At 43.4% G+C, this 19,485-nt stretch overlaps 1 protein-coding gene across 1 annotated transcript; it reads left to right on the forward strand.

The window, feature by feature from the left end:
• Positions 1-232: 232 nt before the first annotated feature.
• Positions 233-18,936, forward strand: LOC143748415 (phosphatase and actin regulator 1-like; the record flags this gene model as incomplete). Its single annotated transcript, XM_077240439.1, has 6 exons — positions 233-406; positions 6,214-6,300; positions 9,709-9,903; positions 11,709-11,886; positions 18,284-18,459; positions 18,780-18,936. Coding segments are annotated over 6 exons (967 nt in total), but the record flags the coding sequence as incomplete, so codon positions are not given.
• Between the last annotated feature and the right edge of the window lie 549 nt (positions 18,937-19,485).

The following is a 19,485-nucleotide window of genomic DNA, read 5'->3' on the forward strand; positions in this document are numbered from 1 at the left end:
ACTCCTGCTTATTAAACCCTCAAACGGCTTATCCTTCAGATCAAATATGTAAATAGTGTGCATGTGTGTTATTTGATGGCGCTATTGATGAGTGTAGTCTAGATTAAATCACACGACCCACCCTGACTCTAGATCAGCCATCATCCTCTCACACACACTCTGGTGTGCCGTGTGACTGAGCTCTGGAGTGTTTGTGGGTCCACTAGATGAGATCGCTCTGTTAGTGTCGCAGCGACCGAGTGTCCCGAGGAGTCTGCCGTCGGGGAACCCCAGCGCTCTCACACTGAGCTGCTCCTCACCTCTCGCTCTTCATCTGTGTTTCCAGCGCTGGAGAGGAAGATGTGTGTGCGGCAGAGCCGGGACCAGCTGATCCAGAGAGGCGTGCTGAAGGAGATCTTCCAGAAAGGTCAGTCACTGACGAGACGTGCAGTCTGAGCGACGCAGAGACACGCGCCAACATTGTTTCTCCCTCATTTCTGACTTACAGCAAAAAACAAAACAATGTCTAAAAGCTGCTGTGTGACAGCAAACAAGCTAAAAACCCCAGAAATAAGTTTTTATAAGCCGTCGACCCCTAAAAACGAGTGTTTAAGGACACAAAATTGGATGCATGCAATTGAGACATGTATTGTCACACACACACGCAACATGTCACATTACTCTGAGAACTAACGTACGGCCACTGGAGACGACAGGATAGCTCACCTTACAGAAATATAATATATAAAACTGACATTTGGATATTTGACTTACCAGTGATGAAATGTTTTACTGCACGTGTAGTGTATGTTTAGTAGGGCTGTGTATCACCAACAATGTTACGATATGATACGCATCACAATACTAAAGCCACGCCATGATACGATACGCATCACGATACTAAAGCCACGATACGCATCATGATACTAAAGCCACGATACGATACGCATCACGATACTAAAAGCCACGATACGCATCACGATACTAAAGCCACGATACGATACGCATCACGATACTAAAGCCACGATACGCATCATGATACTAAAGCCACGATACGATACGCATCATGATACTAAAGCCACGATACGATACGCATCATGATACTAAAGCCACCATACGATACGCATCATGATACTAAAGCCACGATACGATGCGCATCACGATACTAAAGCCACGATACGATACGCATCACGATACTAAAGCCACGATACGATACTTAAGCCACAATACGATACGCATCACGATACTAAAGCCACGATACGATACGCATCATGATACTAAAGCCACGATACGATACGCATCACGATACTAAAGCCACGATACCGATACGCATCACGATACTAAAGCCACGATACGATACGCATCACGATACTAAAGCCACGATACGATACGCATCACGATACTAAAGCCACGATACGATACTTAAGCCACAATACGATACGCATCACGATACTAAAGCCACGATACGATACGCATCATGATACTAAAGCCACGATACGATACGCATCACGATACTAAAGCCACGATACGATACGCATCACGATACTAAAGCCACGATACGATACTTAAGCCACAATACGATACGCATCACGATACTAAAGCCACGATACGATACGCATCATGATACTAAAGCCACGATACGCATCACGATACTAAAGCCACGATACACTACACCTCACGATACGATACTAAAGCCACGATATGATTCGCATCACGATATTAAAGCCACGATACACTATACGATACTAAAGCCACGATATGATACTCATCACGATACTAAAGCCACGATACACTACACATCACGATACGATACTAAAGCCACGATATGATACGCATCACGATACTAAAGCCACGATACGATACGCATCATGATACTAAAGCCACGATATGATACGCATCATGATACTAAAGCCACGATACGCATCACGATACTAAAGCCACGATACACTACACCTCACGATACGATACTAAAGCCACGATATGATTCGCATCACGATATTAAAGCCACGATACGATACTCATCACGATACGATACTAAAGCCACGATACGATACGCATCACGATACTAAAGCCACGATACGATACGCATCACGATACTAAAGCCACGATACGATACGCATCACGATACTAAAGCCACGATACGATACGCATCACGATACTAAAGCCACGATACGATACGCATCACGATACTAAAGCCACGATACGATACGCATCACGATACGATACGCATCACGACACTAAAGCCACGATACGATCGGCATCACGATACTAAAGCCACGATACGATACGCATCACGTCACGATACGATACGCATCACATACTAAAGCCACATACGATACGCATCACGATACTAAAGCCAATAAAGCCACGATACGATACGCAAGCCACGTTACGCATCATGATACTAAAGCCACGATACGATACGCATCATGATACTAAATCCACGATACGATACGCATCACGATACTAAAGCCAGGATACGCTATGCATCACGATACTAAAGCCAGGATACGCTACGCATCACGATACTAAAGCCACGATACGGTACGCATCATGATACTAAAGCCACGATACGATACGCATCACGATACTAAAGCCACGATACGATACGCATCACGATACTAAAGCCACGATACGATACGCATCACGATACTAAAGCCACGATACGATACGCATCACGATACTAAAGCCACGATACGATACGCATCACGATACTAAAAGCCACGATACGATACGCATCACGATACTAAAGCCACGATACGATACGCATCACGATACTAAAGCCACGATACGATACGCATCACGATACAAAAGCCACGATACGATACGCATCACGATACTAAAGCCACGATACGATACGCATCACGATACTAAAGCCACGATACGATACGCATCACGATACTAAAGCCACGATACGCTACGCATCACGATACTAAAGCCACGATACGATACGCATCACGACACTAAAGCCACGATACGATAGGCATCACGATACTAAAGCCACGATACGATACGCATCACGATACTAAAGCCACGATACGATACGCATCACGATACTAAAGCCACGATACGATACGCATTACGACACTAAAGCCACGATACGATACGCATCACGATACTAAAGCCACGATACGATACGCATCACGATACTAAAGCCACGATACGATACGCATCACGATACTAAAGCCACGATACGATACGCATCACGATACTAAAGCCACGATACGATACGCATCACGATACTAAAGCCACGATACGATACGCATCACGATACTAAAGCCACGATACGATACGCATCACGATACTAAAGCCACGATACGATACGCATCACGATACTAAAGCCACGATACGATACGCATCACGATACTAAAGCCACGATACGATACGCATCACGATACTAAAGCCACGATACGATACGCATCACGATACTAAAGCCACGATACGATACGCATCACGATACTAAAGCCACGATACGATACGCATCACGATACTAAAGCCACGATACGATACGCATCACGATACTAAAGCCACGATACGCTACGCATCACGATACTAAAGCCACGATACGATACGTATCACGATACGATACGCATCACGATACTAAAGCCACGATACGATACGCATCACGATACTAAAGCCACGATACGATACGCATCACGATACTAAAGCCACGATACGATACGCATCACGATACAAAAGCCACGATACGATACGCATCACGATACTAAAGCCACGATACGATACGCATCACGATACTAAAGCCACGATACGCATCACGATACTAAAGCCACGATACGCTACGCATCACGATACTAAAGCCACGATACGATACGCATCACGATACGATACGCATCACGACACTAAAGCCACGATACGATAGGCATCACGATACTAAAGCCACGATACGATACGCATCACGATACTAAAGCCACGATACGATACGCATCACGATACTAAAGCCACGATACGATACGCATTACGACACTAAAGCCACGATACGATACGCATCACGATACTAAAGCCACGATACGATACGCATCATGATACTAAAGCCACGATACGATACGCATCACGATACTAAAGCCACGATACGCATCACGATACTAAAGCCACGATACGATACGCATCATGATACTAAAGCCACGATACGATACGCATCACGATACTAAAGCCACGATACGATACGCATCATGATACTAAAGCCACGATACGATACGCATCACGATACTAAAGCCACGATACGATACGCATCACGATACTAAAGCCACGATACGATAGGCATCACGATACTAAAGCCACGATACGATACGCATCACGATACTAAAGCCACGATACGATACGCATCACGATACTAAAGCCACGATACGATACGCATCACGATACTAAAGCCACGATACGATACGCATCATGATACTAAAGCCACGATACGATACGCATCACGATATGGATCAATTTAGAATTGAAATTTCTTTTGAGCAGAGTTTAGTCACAGTAATATCTTTATTGAATAAACAGTGTTATAACAGTTGTGATAACTTAAAAAATAATTAGTTTTTGTCATTTAAAAAACAATTAAATTAATGTTAAATTAAATAAGTGTTGGAATGTGCACCAAACAAAGTAATTTCTTTACATTACGTTGAAATCATTTTAAACAAATAAATACAATAGAATAAAGATAGCCTACCAATAATGAGAAAAGTTTTTGAATAGGTCTAGCCCTAGTATTCAGAAATACTACAGAAACTTAACATAGTAATTAAATGTAAAATAACATTGGGTAGTATTTTAGTCCTGACTAAATTAAATACATCGACTATAAATCCATGTTCCTTATAATTAAAGCTATCTTTTGTTGTTTTGACAAAAATATTAATGAAAGTCACATGCATTTTTATGCTTATTTAAGACATAACCGACTGTGTTGATTACTCACCAAGACCAATTGGTAAATCTGATAAATGACAGAGCAATTCATCACATCAAATATACTTTTTAATTTTATATTTCAAAATTACAAATATATAAAAAATTACAAAAATATAACAAATTGCTCCAAAAAGTTTGGAAAAACAAATCTTTTTGCTTTTTCCCTGACATCTTTGAAAATTACAAATGCAATGGCAATGATTAATGTATGTTTTGACAGGTTATAAAATATTTCTCTGCTTTAATACATGTAGCCTTAATGTAACTAGAAAGACTAATACAGTATAATATATAATTTAAAATAAAATGAAGAAATACATCTTCATTCCTTCCCATGCTCACTAACCTTTCACTTAGTTTCAGATAACGTAAGCAAGGCAAACTGAGCCAAAGCTTCTGGCCTGGTTGCAAAGTAGTTGTGGAGTTTTTGACTGCATCAATAATAATGTATACGATGGGCTATATATTAAATGTTCTAGCCTAAGTTGTTAGACGAGCTTTCTTCCAACTTGTCTTCTCCATCACGACGTGTGTTCGTGCGATGTTGTTGGTTACCTAGTAACGAACGTACGGTGGCCGAGAATGTTCCGTCAACTTCCGCGTGTTTGCGCATCTATGTTGCCTAGTAACGAACGCGGTCTGGCCGAGATACGTGCTGGCGGCAGGAAACTGCACTTTGTGTGCCTGCGCCTCGTACACAGCGTTATATATAAAGCTTGCAGGACAACTTGGTTGGCATTGCCTTTTCAGCGTGAGAAATACACGGTTTTGTTTTTGTTATAAGTCAGAAATGACAAGCAAGCAGCTTCACAAAATAGAAAGTCAATGGAGACGGTTGGATTGCCCCCCTCCCCTCCCCCCGGTGTGGGCGTGGCCTAAATGTGCTCTGTCTCTATTGCTGGAGTTCCTCGTAATACTTATTAAATATGCAAAGATGTTAGCCATTCAAAGCAGAGGGCGTTTCCATTGAGCTCTTAAAGGAGACACGAAGATGCCCCTTTAAATCATAGAGCCAAAATCAGGGTAGAAATTTACATTTATTTCTAAATTATGTAAAAATACAACTAACATTTATCCCTTGAATCACAGACGAGGCTTAAGATGGTCTCAGACTATATATTTGAGCTGTTTTAACTGAAAGCAAATCTTAAAATATGTCACTGCCATTTTTTGCAGTGTTGTTTTTTCTAAGGCACGTTTATAAAAGCTACTTCAGTGTCCTTCTTGAACTGAAAAGGCCTAATCCTGTTTAATGTGAGCTCTGTCTGTGAGCCCTGAGCTCAGGAAAGTGTTTGTGCTCGTCAGACTCCAGGGTCCCGGGACTGATGCAGAACAATCCCTCAGGATCAGACTGTGAGCGGACATCAGACATCCCAGACCGGCAGAGGACCGGTGAGTGTGTGTGTGTGTGTGTGTGTGAGCGGACATCAGACATCCCAGACCGGCAGAGGACCGGTGAGTGTGTGTGTGTGTGAGCGGACATCAGACATCCCAGACCGGCAGAGGACCGGTGAGTGTGTGTGTGTGTGTGTGTGTGTGTGTGAGCGGACATCAGACATCCCAGACCGGCAGAGGACCGGTGAGTGTGTGTGTGTGTGAGCGGACATCAGACATCCCAGACCGGCAGAGGACTGGTGAGTGTGTGTGAGGCTACGTGATATATTTAAAACCATTTACAATTATAATATAGCATAGTGCTGTTGTGAAATCATAAAGGCTGCAATCTAGTTAAATAAATATATGCACTGTTTATTTTTTCCACAGAGAAGCACAACGCTTTAATTATTTGCATGTGTGCAGATTACAGGTTAAAATAGTTGCGTTGTTATCATTTATATGCGTGGAGCATCTCAGGTTTCTCAGGCTGTGTGTTTGTATTGCTTAACGTTCATCTGGGAACACAGTGTGCGCCATTTCACAAGAGTTGTAATATAACTCACTTGTAAATCTATGCCAACACAGAAGAATACATTAATATGTTTCTAAATATTCAAATTGTTGTTAAACCCTCAAAAATAAAAATTTGATAAAAATAAAATTAAAGTGGAAACGCTCACTCTGAGTTTGCATGTTTTGATATGCTCATGTTTAGATAATTACAGCGGCTGTAGCATTTCTATCGTACAGAAGTGACCAAACATTAAAGATTAAGTGGACATTCGAATTAAATGTTGTTTGGCCAATATTAAACAAGGATTTGATCATGCCGTAGTGTAACAACAGCTAACACCAGGCCGTCTGCGCCCTCTGCAGGCATTTGATATAATACGTTATGTACATTTACATTTAATCATTTAGCAGGCGCTTTTAATCAAAGCTACTTACAAATGAGGAGAGCAATAGAAGCAATTAAACTAACAATAGGGCAACAATATGCAAGTGCTGTAACAAGTCTGTTAGTCTAGCACAGTACACATACCAAGTTTTTTTTTCATTTTTTTTAATCAGAAAGAACAAAACAAATAGAATAGATAAGGTAAGTGCTAGTAAAAAATTGGTCAGTTGCGGCCGAAAAAGATGCATCTTCAGCGGGTTCTTGACTCTGCTTGGCCAGGTCAGTACACCAGCAGGAACAGTCCAGGTGAAGGGCAGTGAAAGTGAGTTTGTGCCTCTTTAGGAAGATGGCACGACATTCACATGCAGAACACAAGCTTCTGGAGGAAACATCGGTCTGAAGTAGTGAGTTTAGGTATAGGGGAGCAGAGCCAGTGGTTGTGCTGTAGGCAAACTTCAGTGCATTGAATCCGATGTGAGCGGCTGTTGGGAACCGGTGCAAGTTTATGAGGAGAGGAGTGACGTGCGTCTCTTCTGCTCGATAAAGACACTTGCTGAAGCTTCTGGATCAGATGCAGAGGTTTGACAGATGCTGGAAGACCTGCCAGGAGAGCATTACAATAGTCCAGTCTAGATGGAACAAGCGCTTCTGAGACCATGAGCAGGTCTGTCTTCGCAGGTTTAGTTGAAGGTGATGGTTCTTCATCCAGTAATTAATGTCTGTCAGGCAGGCTGAGATACGAGCATCTACCGTCTAATCCTCTGGCTGGAATGAGAGGTAGAGTTGTGTGTTGTCAGCATAGCAGTGATAGAAAAAAACATGTTTCTGAATGACATGTAGATGGAGAAGAGAAGCGGTCCCAGCACTGAGCCCTGAGGCACTCCAGTAGCTAGATGTTGAGTCTTGGACACCTCACCCCGACACGACACCTCAGATTGTAGTGCGGTTCCTGAGATGCCACATTGACAAGAGGATCTGTTGGTAAATGCCTAGTTCACCCTAAAGGATTTTAAGCCCGATTTGCAAGTTAACGAGCTCGCCGACGACAGGTCGGGGCTGTAATCGCGTGCAAATCTGCGGGTGAACTGCGCTCCCAATCTTTATTTGTGAAATACTAAACAACGCATCAAAAACCCTCGCTGACACCTTGCCGACGCCAGACAAATATCTAGCATGCTAAATATCTGGAGCTGTCAGCCGACTCGATAGCCTGTGGTGTCACGTGTCGCGACGAGCAACAGCCAATGATCAGCTTATCACATTACACAAGCCTTTTGCATTTGTAACCATCGTTGCCAAACCACAACATGAGCAGGCAGCTGCTTTTTCATAATAAACATGTTTTACTCACCTCCAATCCCCTACACAGACCATCCCTGCTGCCCGTGTGTGTTATCCAATCTTTCACTCATATTCTTTATTTTTTGGGGGGGTTCTAAACCGATCACTGCTCAAACAACGTTTTTTTTTTTTTTTTTTTTTGCACCGCCAATTTTCTATGTTGCGTCATTTCCCATTCCAATTCTCGCGTGTTTTCGTGACAAAACGTGGACTTTGGGGACTGGATAGAGTCGTTGAGTGACAGAGTTGTTGTCAGCTTGTGTAGTGTATAACCCCCTGTTGCAGATCATACACGTAATGTCACATAGGGTGAACACAACGACTTCAAGACTCCAGAGCAAGTCATGTAGTCTAAACAGCACAGCGATCAGCTGACGTATAAAGTTGCATAGTGTGAACGAGGCATAACTGTGTCAAACGCAGCAGACAGATCCAGCAGGATGAGAAGAGGTTTTGAAGAGTGTGTGAAAGTAGCCCTGAGTCTACAGCGATGTTCATGGAGAACAACAGACATAAGTTGTTTATTTTAGTTTATATAATTTATTTTACATGGTGTATTTTAACAGTGTTTTTCAATAAAACCCATATGATTACTTTGATACTTTATTTGAACCAATTATTATTGCTTGGTTATTATATATTTTTATTTTACATCATTTTAAAGGCTCTTGTTCACTTCCTCTATCTATTTTTATTACCACATTTTTTTATCGGATTACTCGGTTAATCGATGGAATAATCGGTAGAATACTCAATTACTAAAATAATCGATAGCTGCAGCCCTAGTGTGTGTGTGTGTGTGTGTGTGTATGTCTCAACAACACTCTTATTATTTATTGTGTCCCTTTTATCTGTGGATCTGATATTACAAAACCGAAAACCAATGCCGTGATTGTAGAAATATCAGTAAAAGGGATTATGGGTAGTGTAAACTCACACTGTCCTGTAATAAGAGTCATGTGTGATGAGTTGTGTGTTTCTACATCACTGTGTCGAGATAATGAAAGCGATGAACTATCATGAAAGGGCTGCTTTAGCTGACGGCTCTTTTTAATGAGTTTAGCTGAGATTATGAAGCGCTTCATGAGCTGAATAATGGGCTTTGTTCTGCTGCATCTGGCTCACAGTTAGCAGGACATTAGTTCCTCATGCGTTGAAACTCTGTGTTTGATCTTTGCTCTCAGTGGACTTCCGTTCGTCTCTGGATGGAGGAGTCTGTGCTCAGGACAACACACTCAAGTCTCTAACGCTTCCTCCCAAAAAAAAACTCACCTTCCATGGTGACCTTCAGGAACCCCCCGCCAAACCTCAGCTCATCCACAAACAGCCTCCCGCCCTGCCGCCCAAACCCTTCTCCAGACTGACCAATCACAGCACAGGTGAGACACGCACCTCCTCCAGACTGACTAATCACAGCACAGGTGAGACTCACACCTCCTCCAGACTGACCAATCACAGCACAGATGAGACACAGACTGACCAATCACAGCACAGGTGAGACACACACCTCCGCCAGACTGACCAATCACAGCACAGGTGAGACACACACCTCCTTTAGACTGACTAATCACAGCACAGGTGAGCACACACCTCCTCCAGACTGACCAATCACAGCACAGATGAGATGAAGACTGACCACTCACAGCAAAGGTGAGACGCACGTTCTCCAGACTGACCAATCACAGCACAGGTGAGACACACCTTCTCCAGACTGACCAATCACAGCACAGGTGAGACTCACACCTCCTCTAGACTGACCAATCACAGCACAAGTGAGACACAGACTGATCAATCAAAGCACAGGTGAGACTCACACCTCCTCCAGACTGACCAATCACAGCACAGGTGAGACTCACACCTCCTCTAGACTGACCAATCACAGCACAAGTGAGACACAGACTGATCAATCAAAGCACAGGTGAGACTCACACCTCCTCCAGACTGACCAATCACAGCACAGCTGAGACACACCTTCTCCAGACTGACCAATCACAGCACAGGTGAGACACACACCTCCTCCAGACTGACCAGTCACAGCACAGGTGACAAACAAACACTCCTGTTTAATTTTAGAGGATTTGTTGTGGAGTGAGGATAACTAAAATAGCCTATAGCTATGTTTGTAAACATTTCACATTATTTACCGGTATTATACTTTAATGTATTAATAAAATGTGACTTGTATGCAATTTATCAGGGGGTTTCTCTCAAAAGCTTTTATATGTGTATATATTGTGTAGCGTATTTTTAAACATGCAGGAAATGTTTTCAAAATATCTTGGGAATATTACTTTTAATAAAATAGATTTTTAACTGATAGTATTAATCGCTCAAAATGCTTACGGTTAACCTTATGGGTAACGGTTAACCAGTTAATTATGAGTTTTCTGATACCCAAACTTGTATAAGTTTCCGTTTACAGTATCTGATGAGCTTTACGCATGCGAGTTAAAGTCACGGTGATAAGGTGATTTGCATGTGAGTAAAACAGATGTTGGTGAATGTTGCTGTATCATTGGGCCTGTTTACACCTGGCCACTTCATGCGTTTTCTCAAAATAAATCCGATCTTCAATTCCCGCACTATATGCAGATTTAATGGAGATCACATCACCAAAAGCAACAGATATGAGCTGCATTTTATTTATCTTTAGTTCATTTTAAGATCAAAGAACGCAATAACAGAGTGCGGCAACAGCCCTGGTGAGATCATTCCGTTTCTTTACTTTTAATGATGATGATTGTGTGTTAAGCGTCTGCGACTTTCACTGTGATTTGCGATAGTTTGCGCGTCGGCTTGATGAATAGATGCTCATCTGCGGTGATCTGTGTTGAAGTAGCGTCGTCATATCTGGCTATAACGACCTATAGCCTATAACACGCTCTCACGTTTATTTTTTAGCATTTTTGGGAGGAGAAAAATTGACATGTGGTTTCAACAACCAGATGCATTTACACTTGTGCAGTTTCATCTGTAATGCGACCCAGATCTCCTCCTGATGTGGTTTGAGCGATCGGATTCAAACCCGTCTCGAATGCGTTTCGGAGGGCATTTACACCTGCTCTTTTCCCGATCGGATAGCTATCCCATCACAGAAAACGCATGAAGTGGCCAGGTGTAAACAGCCCCATTAAGTTTGATTCGTAGCTTGTGTTCGAGCTGTATGTGTGTGTGTTGTGTCCAGACCCGTGTCTGCAGGGAAAGCCGTCTCCTCCTCTTCCTCCTCAGAAGCTGCTAATGTACTCCTCCTCCTCGTTCGGGCCGTACGGACACCCGCTGCAGTACGGCTCCGCTCACCCGTCCAGCCGCATCATCGACGAGCTGCAGAAGACGCTGGCGCTCGCCCTGCAGAGACTGGAGAGGTGTGTGTGTGCTCATACACAGATACACACTCTGACATGCTTCCCCTGCTGAGGGATAATACAGCCGAGTGTGTCTTTTAGTCAGAATTATTGCACTCTATTCTAGGGTTGCACGATATATATTGGGCACCATATCGGTATTGTACGATATAAGTTATTTGTAATGTTGTCGTTATCGGCCTGATAAGAAATTTTGGCCGATATGTTAAAGCCGATAAATAATGTATTATTTCCTCCAGCTGAGACACTTCAGATGTGCACTGCTCAACATGATGGTTTTGAATTGCTTGAAATATGATTGATATCACTTTAGTAAAGGACAATACAGTTCAGTGCAACATGTGCAGCACAAGTCTGTCATATCGGCTACATAAAATTATAATAAGAGCATTATAATTGTGTTTGGGACATGGATTTAATGGTGAGACTTTTGTTTTTGTAATCAGGCTCTCAAAAATTATATAAAAAAATTGGATTTAGATTCATCAGCCAATATATCATCTTTCAAATAGTTATCGGTTATCGGTATCTGTCTAAATGTTCATATCGGTGCATCCCTATCATGAATGCTTTGGAATACAGATTTAAAATTAAACTAAAAAAGTTATAGAAGTTTAAGTTTACAGTAAAACAAATGTATTGAACTACAAAAAAAATATTTTATGCAAAATATATATTTTTTAATTCATCATTAAAGATTTTGAGTCTAAAATTGCTATAAAATAAAAGCCACATATCTAACCAAGTTGATATCACAAACTTTTGAAGTTGATATCACAAAAATGTAGGTTCTATGACATTTTTAGGCCAAAAACAGATGACCCCACATTCTCCTGTCACGAATCAATACATTTCTGTCAATACATCACTCCTCTCACAGCATCACTCCTGTCACAGCATCACTCCTGTCACAGTATCACTCCTGTCACAGCATCACTCCTGTCACAGCATCACTCCTGTCACAGTATCACTCCTGTCACAGTATCACTCCTGTCACAGCATCACTCCTGTCACAGCATTACTCCTGTCACAGTATCACTCCTGTCACAGTATCACTCCTGTCACAGCATCACTCCTGTCACAGCATCACTCCTGTCACAGCATCACTCCTGTCACAGTATCACTCCTGTCACAGTATCACTCCTGTCACAGTATCACTCCTGTCACAGCATCACTCCTGTCACAGCATTACTCCTGTCCCAGCATCACTCCTGTCACAGCATCACTCCTGTCACAGCATCACTGTATCACTCCTGTCACAGTATCACTCCTGTCACAGCATCACTCCTGTCACAGCATTACTCCTGTCCCAGCATTACTCCTGTCCCAGCATCACTCCTGTCACAGCATCACTCCTGTCACAGCATCACTCCTGTCACAGCATCACTCCTGTCACAGCATTACTCCTGTCACAGTATCACTCCTGTCACAGCATCACTCCTGTCACAGTATCTGATAGCTGTCTCTATCTTCTATAACACGCGATGGCTGAATCTACACATACATTCTCCAGCGGCAGCCAATCTTTGTTGTAAACCAATTCAACCAATTCACTCCTGTCACAGCATCACTCCTGTCACAGCATCACTCCTGTCACAGCATCACTCCTGTCACAGCATCACTCCTGTCACAGCATCACTCCTGTCACAGTATCACTCCTGTCACAGCATCACTCCTGTCACAGTATCACTCCTGTCACAGTATCACTCCTGTCACAGCATCACTCCTGTCACAGCATCACTCCTGTCACAGCATCACTCCTGTCACAGCATCACTCCTGTCACAGCATCACTCCTGTCACAGCATCACTCCTGTCACAGCATCACTCCTGTCACAGCATCACTCCTGTCACAGCATCACTCCTGTCACAGTATCACTCCTGTCACAGTATCACTCCTGTCACAGTATCACTCCTGTCACAGTATCACTCCTGTTACAGCATCACTCCTGTCACAGTATCACTCCTGTCACAGTATCACTCCTGTCACAGTATCACTCCTGTCACAGCATCACTCCTGTCACAGCATCACTCCTGTCACAGTATCACTCCTGTCACAGTATCACTCCTGTCACTGCATCACTCCTGTCACAGCATCACTTCTGTCACAGCATCACTCCTGTCACAGCATCACTCCTGTCACAGTATCACTCCTGTCACAGCATCACTCCTGTCACAGCATTACTCCTGTCACAGCATCACTCCTGTCACAGCATCACTCCTGTCACAGCATCACTCCTGTCACAGCATCACTCCTGTCACTCCTGTCACAGCGTCACTCCTGTCACAGCATCACTCCTGTCACAGCATCACTCCTGTCACAGTATCACTCCTGTCACAGTATCACTCCTGTCACTGCATCACTCCTGTCACAGCATCACTTCTGTCACAGCATCACTCCTGTCCCAGCATCACTCCTGTCAAAGCATCACTCCTGTCACAGCATCACTCCTGTCACAGCATCACTCCTGTCACAGTATCACTCCTGTCACAGTATCACTCCTGTCACAGCATCACTCCTGTCACAGCATCACTCCTGTCACAGAATCACTCCTGTCACAGCATCACTCCTGTCCCAGCATCACTCCTGTCACAGCATCACTCCTGTCACAGCATCTGTCCTGTCACAGCATCACTCCTGTCACAGCATCACTCCTGTCACAGCATCACTGTATCACTCCTGTCACAGTATCACTCCTGTCACAGTATCACTCCTGTCACAGTATCACTCCTGTCAAAGCATCACTCCTGTCACAGTATCACTCCTGTCACAGTATCACTCCTGTCACAGCATCACTCCTGTCACAGCATCACTCCTGTCACAGCATCACTCCTGTCACAGCCACAGTATCACACATGTCACAGCATCACTCCTGTCACAGTATCACTCCTGTCACAGTATCACTCCTGTCACAGTATCACTCCTGTCAAAGCATCACTCCTGTCACAGTATCACTCCTGTCACAGCATCACTCCTGTCACAGCATCACTCCTGTCACAGCATCACTCCTGTCACAGCCACAGTATCACACATGTCACAGCATCACTCCTGTCACAGTATCACTCCTGTCACAGTATCACTCCTGTCACAGTATCACTCCTGTCACAGCATCACTCCTGTCACAGTATCACTCCTGTCACAGTATCACTCCTGTCACAGCATCACTCCTGTCACAGTATCACTCCTGTCACAGTATCACTCCTGTCACAGTATCACTCCTGTCACAGTATCACTCCTGTCACAGCATCACTCCTGTCACAGCCACAGTATCACACATGTCACAGCATCACTCCTGTCACAGCATCACTCCTGTCACAGTATCACTCCTGTCACAGTATCACTCCTGTCACAGTATCACTCCTGTCACAGCATCACCCCTGTCACAGCCACAGTATCACTCCTGTCACAGTATCACTCCTGTCACAGCATCACTCCTGTCACAGCCACAGTATCACTCATGTCACAGCATCACTCCTGTCACAGTATCACTCCTGTCACAGTATCACTCCTGTCACAGTATCTATCCTGTCACAGCATCACCCCTGTCACAGCCACAGTATCACTCATGTCACAGCATCACTCCTGTCACAGCATCACTCCTGTCACGGCATCACTCCTGTCACGGCATCACTCCTGTCACGGCATCACTCCTGTCACGGCATCACTCCTGTCACGGCATCACTCCTGTCACGGCATCACTCCTGTCACGGCATCACTCCTGTCACGGCATCACTCCTGTCACAGCATCACTCCTGTCACAGTATCACTCCTGTCACAGCATCACTCCTGTCACAGTATCACTCCTGTCACAGCATCACTCCTGTCGCAGCATCACTCCTGTCGCAGCATCACTCCTGTCGCAGCATCACTCCTGTCGCAGCATCACTCCTGTCCCAGCATCACTCCTGTCCCAGCATCACTCCTGTCACAGCATCGCTCCTGTCACAGCATCACTCCTGTCACAGCATCACTCCTGTCACACCATCACTCCTGTCACACCATCACTCCTGTCACAGCATCACTCCTGTCACAGCATCACTCCTGTCACACCATCACTCCTGTCACAGCATCACTCCTGTCACAGCATCACTCTTGTCACAGCATCACTCCTGTCACAGTATCACTCCTGTTACAGTTGCATAAATAGTGCTATGAGATTATTTTTTTAATCTAAAATTCTGAATATAGAAATATGAAATTGTTTTAAAAAAATGAAACTTTATTCACTCAACTGATTTGTTCAAAACATATATTCATTGAGGAATTAAGCGGGTCTCAAATTACTCAAATTTTCTCTGAGTTCTGAATTAGTCATAACTTTGTGACCAAAGTATTAGGAAGTTCTAGGCAGAAAGTAGTAGGTCATCTCAGTTATTTTCCGCCTACTGTTTAATGAATGCATTCTTACATATAACGGCAGGTATCTCTTTCTTTACTTGCGCTCACTCGTTTTCCCCAAAGTCATCTTGACTCTTGAATTGTCAGTAAAACTAAAAATGTTGAGAGAAAATCACATAAGTTGACTTTATAAATTGATGTTGATTCACTAAAATGGTTTTGTAAGAAGTCAAATAAAGCCAGAAAGTAGCAAAACAAAGCAATTGCTTAATTTATTCATGCTGCAATGCACTCTGGGAGTCATCAGCATAGCACTTGTGGCTGAGAATAAGTCCAGTATACTCGAACGTTTTGATTACTGAGCCGCTTTGTTCTGTAACAAACTGTGTTTTGTTCTGTTTACATTGTTCTGTAATTACAATTTAATCAGCTTAAGTTATTCCAACATAGAAAATGAGCACAATGCACTTTATTTTGTTTTAATATCTTGTAATTGTCAGTGCAACTCTAATATATTTTATTTTAAGGCAAGGTCAGTATCCCCAGCATTACGTAACATTTTACTCTGAATTGCACAACAGTGATATTGAATATTAAGGCCTCATTATGCTTCTGCGTCCACTCCACGGCGTAGCTACGCCGTCACTCCTACGGCGTCGTGGCCGTTTTATGGTTCTGCGTCAGGTTGAGTTGCATCGCGGTACATCTGACCAATCACAGCCCTTGTGGTCTGCGTCGCCTCGACGCGTAGTTACAATTTTTCGGAGGTGCACGTCGAGCTACGGCGGAGGGGTTCGCGGCGACGCAGAGGGGTCTGCGGGGGTACGCCGTCGATTCGACGCAGAAGCATAAAACAGGCTTTAGCCTGACGTCGTCATACTCAGATTCTAGTCAGAATGTGAAACTGCTCCATTGGGCTGATTATGGGGCGTGTTTCATCCGAAACAGGAAAAAAAATGCCTCTGCACTCAATTGGATAGACCGAATCCCGTAGGAAGGACGGCAAAAACATCTTTCCGATCGGCAAATGCCTTGATCGCGGTTCTCTGTTCCTCTTTTAAAATGAATGCGCTGTCTCTATCTTCTATAACACGCGATGGCTGAATCTACACATACATTCTCCAGCGGCAGCCAATCTTTGTTGTAAACCAATTCAACCCAAGCGCTCTGATGACGTGGATGGTTACGTTATTAACGTTGCTCATCTGTCCATCATCGTATAAAGCCCGCCCTGACAATTTGATTGGTCCGAACAATTTTTGTTCGGGCATAATAGCTCCTCAACGGATTGAGACCGATCTTCCCGACCTAAACATTTTGTGGGTGGGGTTCGGGCTGGCATCCAGGCTAATTGAATATAGTTAAGTCAGACATTTCAAAATCTATATTTATTAAACTGCATGTCAAAAATTGTCTACACTTTGGTACTTGCTCCCTTAAGCTTTATAAACATTCTTGGTTTTGGATTCATCAAGAGTCTTAATTTTGTCCATTGTCTTCAGTATTCAAAATTACACAGAGTCCATTTAGCTATGAGAACATAAACCTCTTGGTTTTAGCTTGAACAATTGTCTGATATTCCGATCTGATTGTATTTAGTCTTTTTAAACACTTTTATAATGATCATGTTAGATGATAACGGGGATCTGTACCGCCATGTAATAGTTTGATGTAATAGTTTGACGTGAATAAAACACGGCATGAAATTAAATAATTTGAACCGCTTCCATAAACATCAGTGTGTATTTATTTTCCAAACTAAATATGATTTTTTGCTTCTTAAACATTCATTAAGAATCATGAATCGAGCCGTTTAATCCAAGAAGAGACACGATTGCTTTAAATGATATTCACATATAAACATTGATCAGCGAATAATGTTTGCTGCGCTCTACATTTGGCGAGGGAAGCAGTGTTTATATAAACGAGGTCAACAGCGCTGCTGTAACAGCAGTCATCAACTGATCTAAACACTTGGTCAGCAGGGACCCTCAAACCTGCGGCGCTACTGTCCTCACTGCGGCCTCTTCTGTGGTGTGTGTGTGTGTTGTGGTTCGCAGCTCTGCTCTTCACACGGGTCAGTACGGCGCTCCTCTCCCCTCGGTGCTGATCGACTGTGACGACGATAAAGAGAACATCCCCAGCGAGTCTGACTACGAGGATCTGCCCAGCATGTACAAGGATGAAGAGCAGGACGAGGATGAGGAGGAGGAGGACGACGACTCTCTCTTCACAAGTGAGTCCTGAAACTGAAGCTGTGTGTGTGTGTGTCGGCCGGCTGTAATGATGGGTTATGACCTAGTTCTCATTAATAGTTCTCGACGAGCTCACTGGGTCACACCCAGAACCATAACATTAACAATAAAGATATCGCTGTAGAAATCATTCTAAATGTAAAAGGATAGCACAGCACAACTATGATGATACTGAGAGAAACGGTCGTTGGAATCACTTTCAGAAATGTTTTTTCCAGCTTATGAACGATAACAGAATATCGTGCGCTGGTGGAGAACGCTGATGTGGTTATCGCGTGTGTGTGTGTGTGTGTGTGTGTAGGCACGCTGGCGCTGAAGATCTTGAGGAAGGACTCTCTGGCAGTGAAGCTCAGTAACAGGCCGTCTCAGAGAGAACTGCAGGAGAAGAACATCTTACCTGTGCAGACGGACGAGGAGCGCCTGCAGTCCAGACAACTCATCGGCACCAAACTCACACGGTACACACACACAGTATGGATGTTGTGACATCACAGGGTTTTTCCTGGGTCAAAACTGGTCTTGGGTGGCGGCAGATGAACACGGTCATCCACACACACACACACACACACAGTATAAAGTACCCATGTCACCTGTTAACTCTTTACAAATGAATGCAAAGAGTTAACAGTTAGTGATATTAAAGTCCCCCTGTAGTCAATAATTGTATCCCTTAAAACTCATCTTTGATCACAAAAATTAAATATTTTAAAGTTTTTTCCTTGAAAAACAATTCTTCATGCCTTAAAATATCTTGAATGTAACTCGACACCCTTGCCTCATTTAGTATGCGCGGTTCTATAAATATGCAAATGAGCCCCACCTCCACTCACTCACTCAGCTCAGAGATCCACTCGTTGACGATCACACGTTGATCTGATTGGTTACTAGGTAGTTTGTGACGTCAGAAACACCAGCGATTTCAAACCGTGTTTTTAAGGAGTTTTAAGGAGAAAATACTCAGCAATGCTGTCGACTTATGAATTTAAACATGATTTGTCTTAAAGCAT

This window comes from Siphateles boraxobius, unplaced genomic scaffold (assembly GCF_051911475.1).
Source record: "Siphateles boraxobius isolate OS27281-9 unplaced genomic scaffold, OSU_SipBor_1 230, whole genome shotgun sequence".
Classification (NCBI taxonomy): domain Eukaryota; kingdom Metazoa; phylum Chordata; class Actinopteri; order Cypriniformes; family Leuciscidae; genus Siphateles; species Siphateles boraxobius.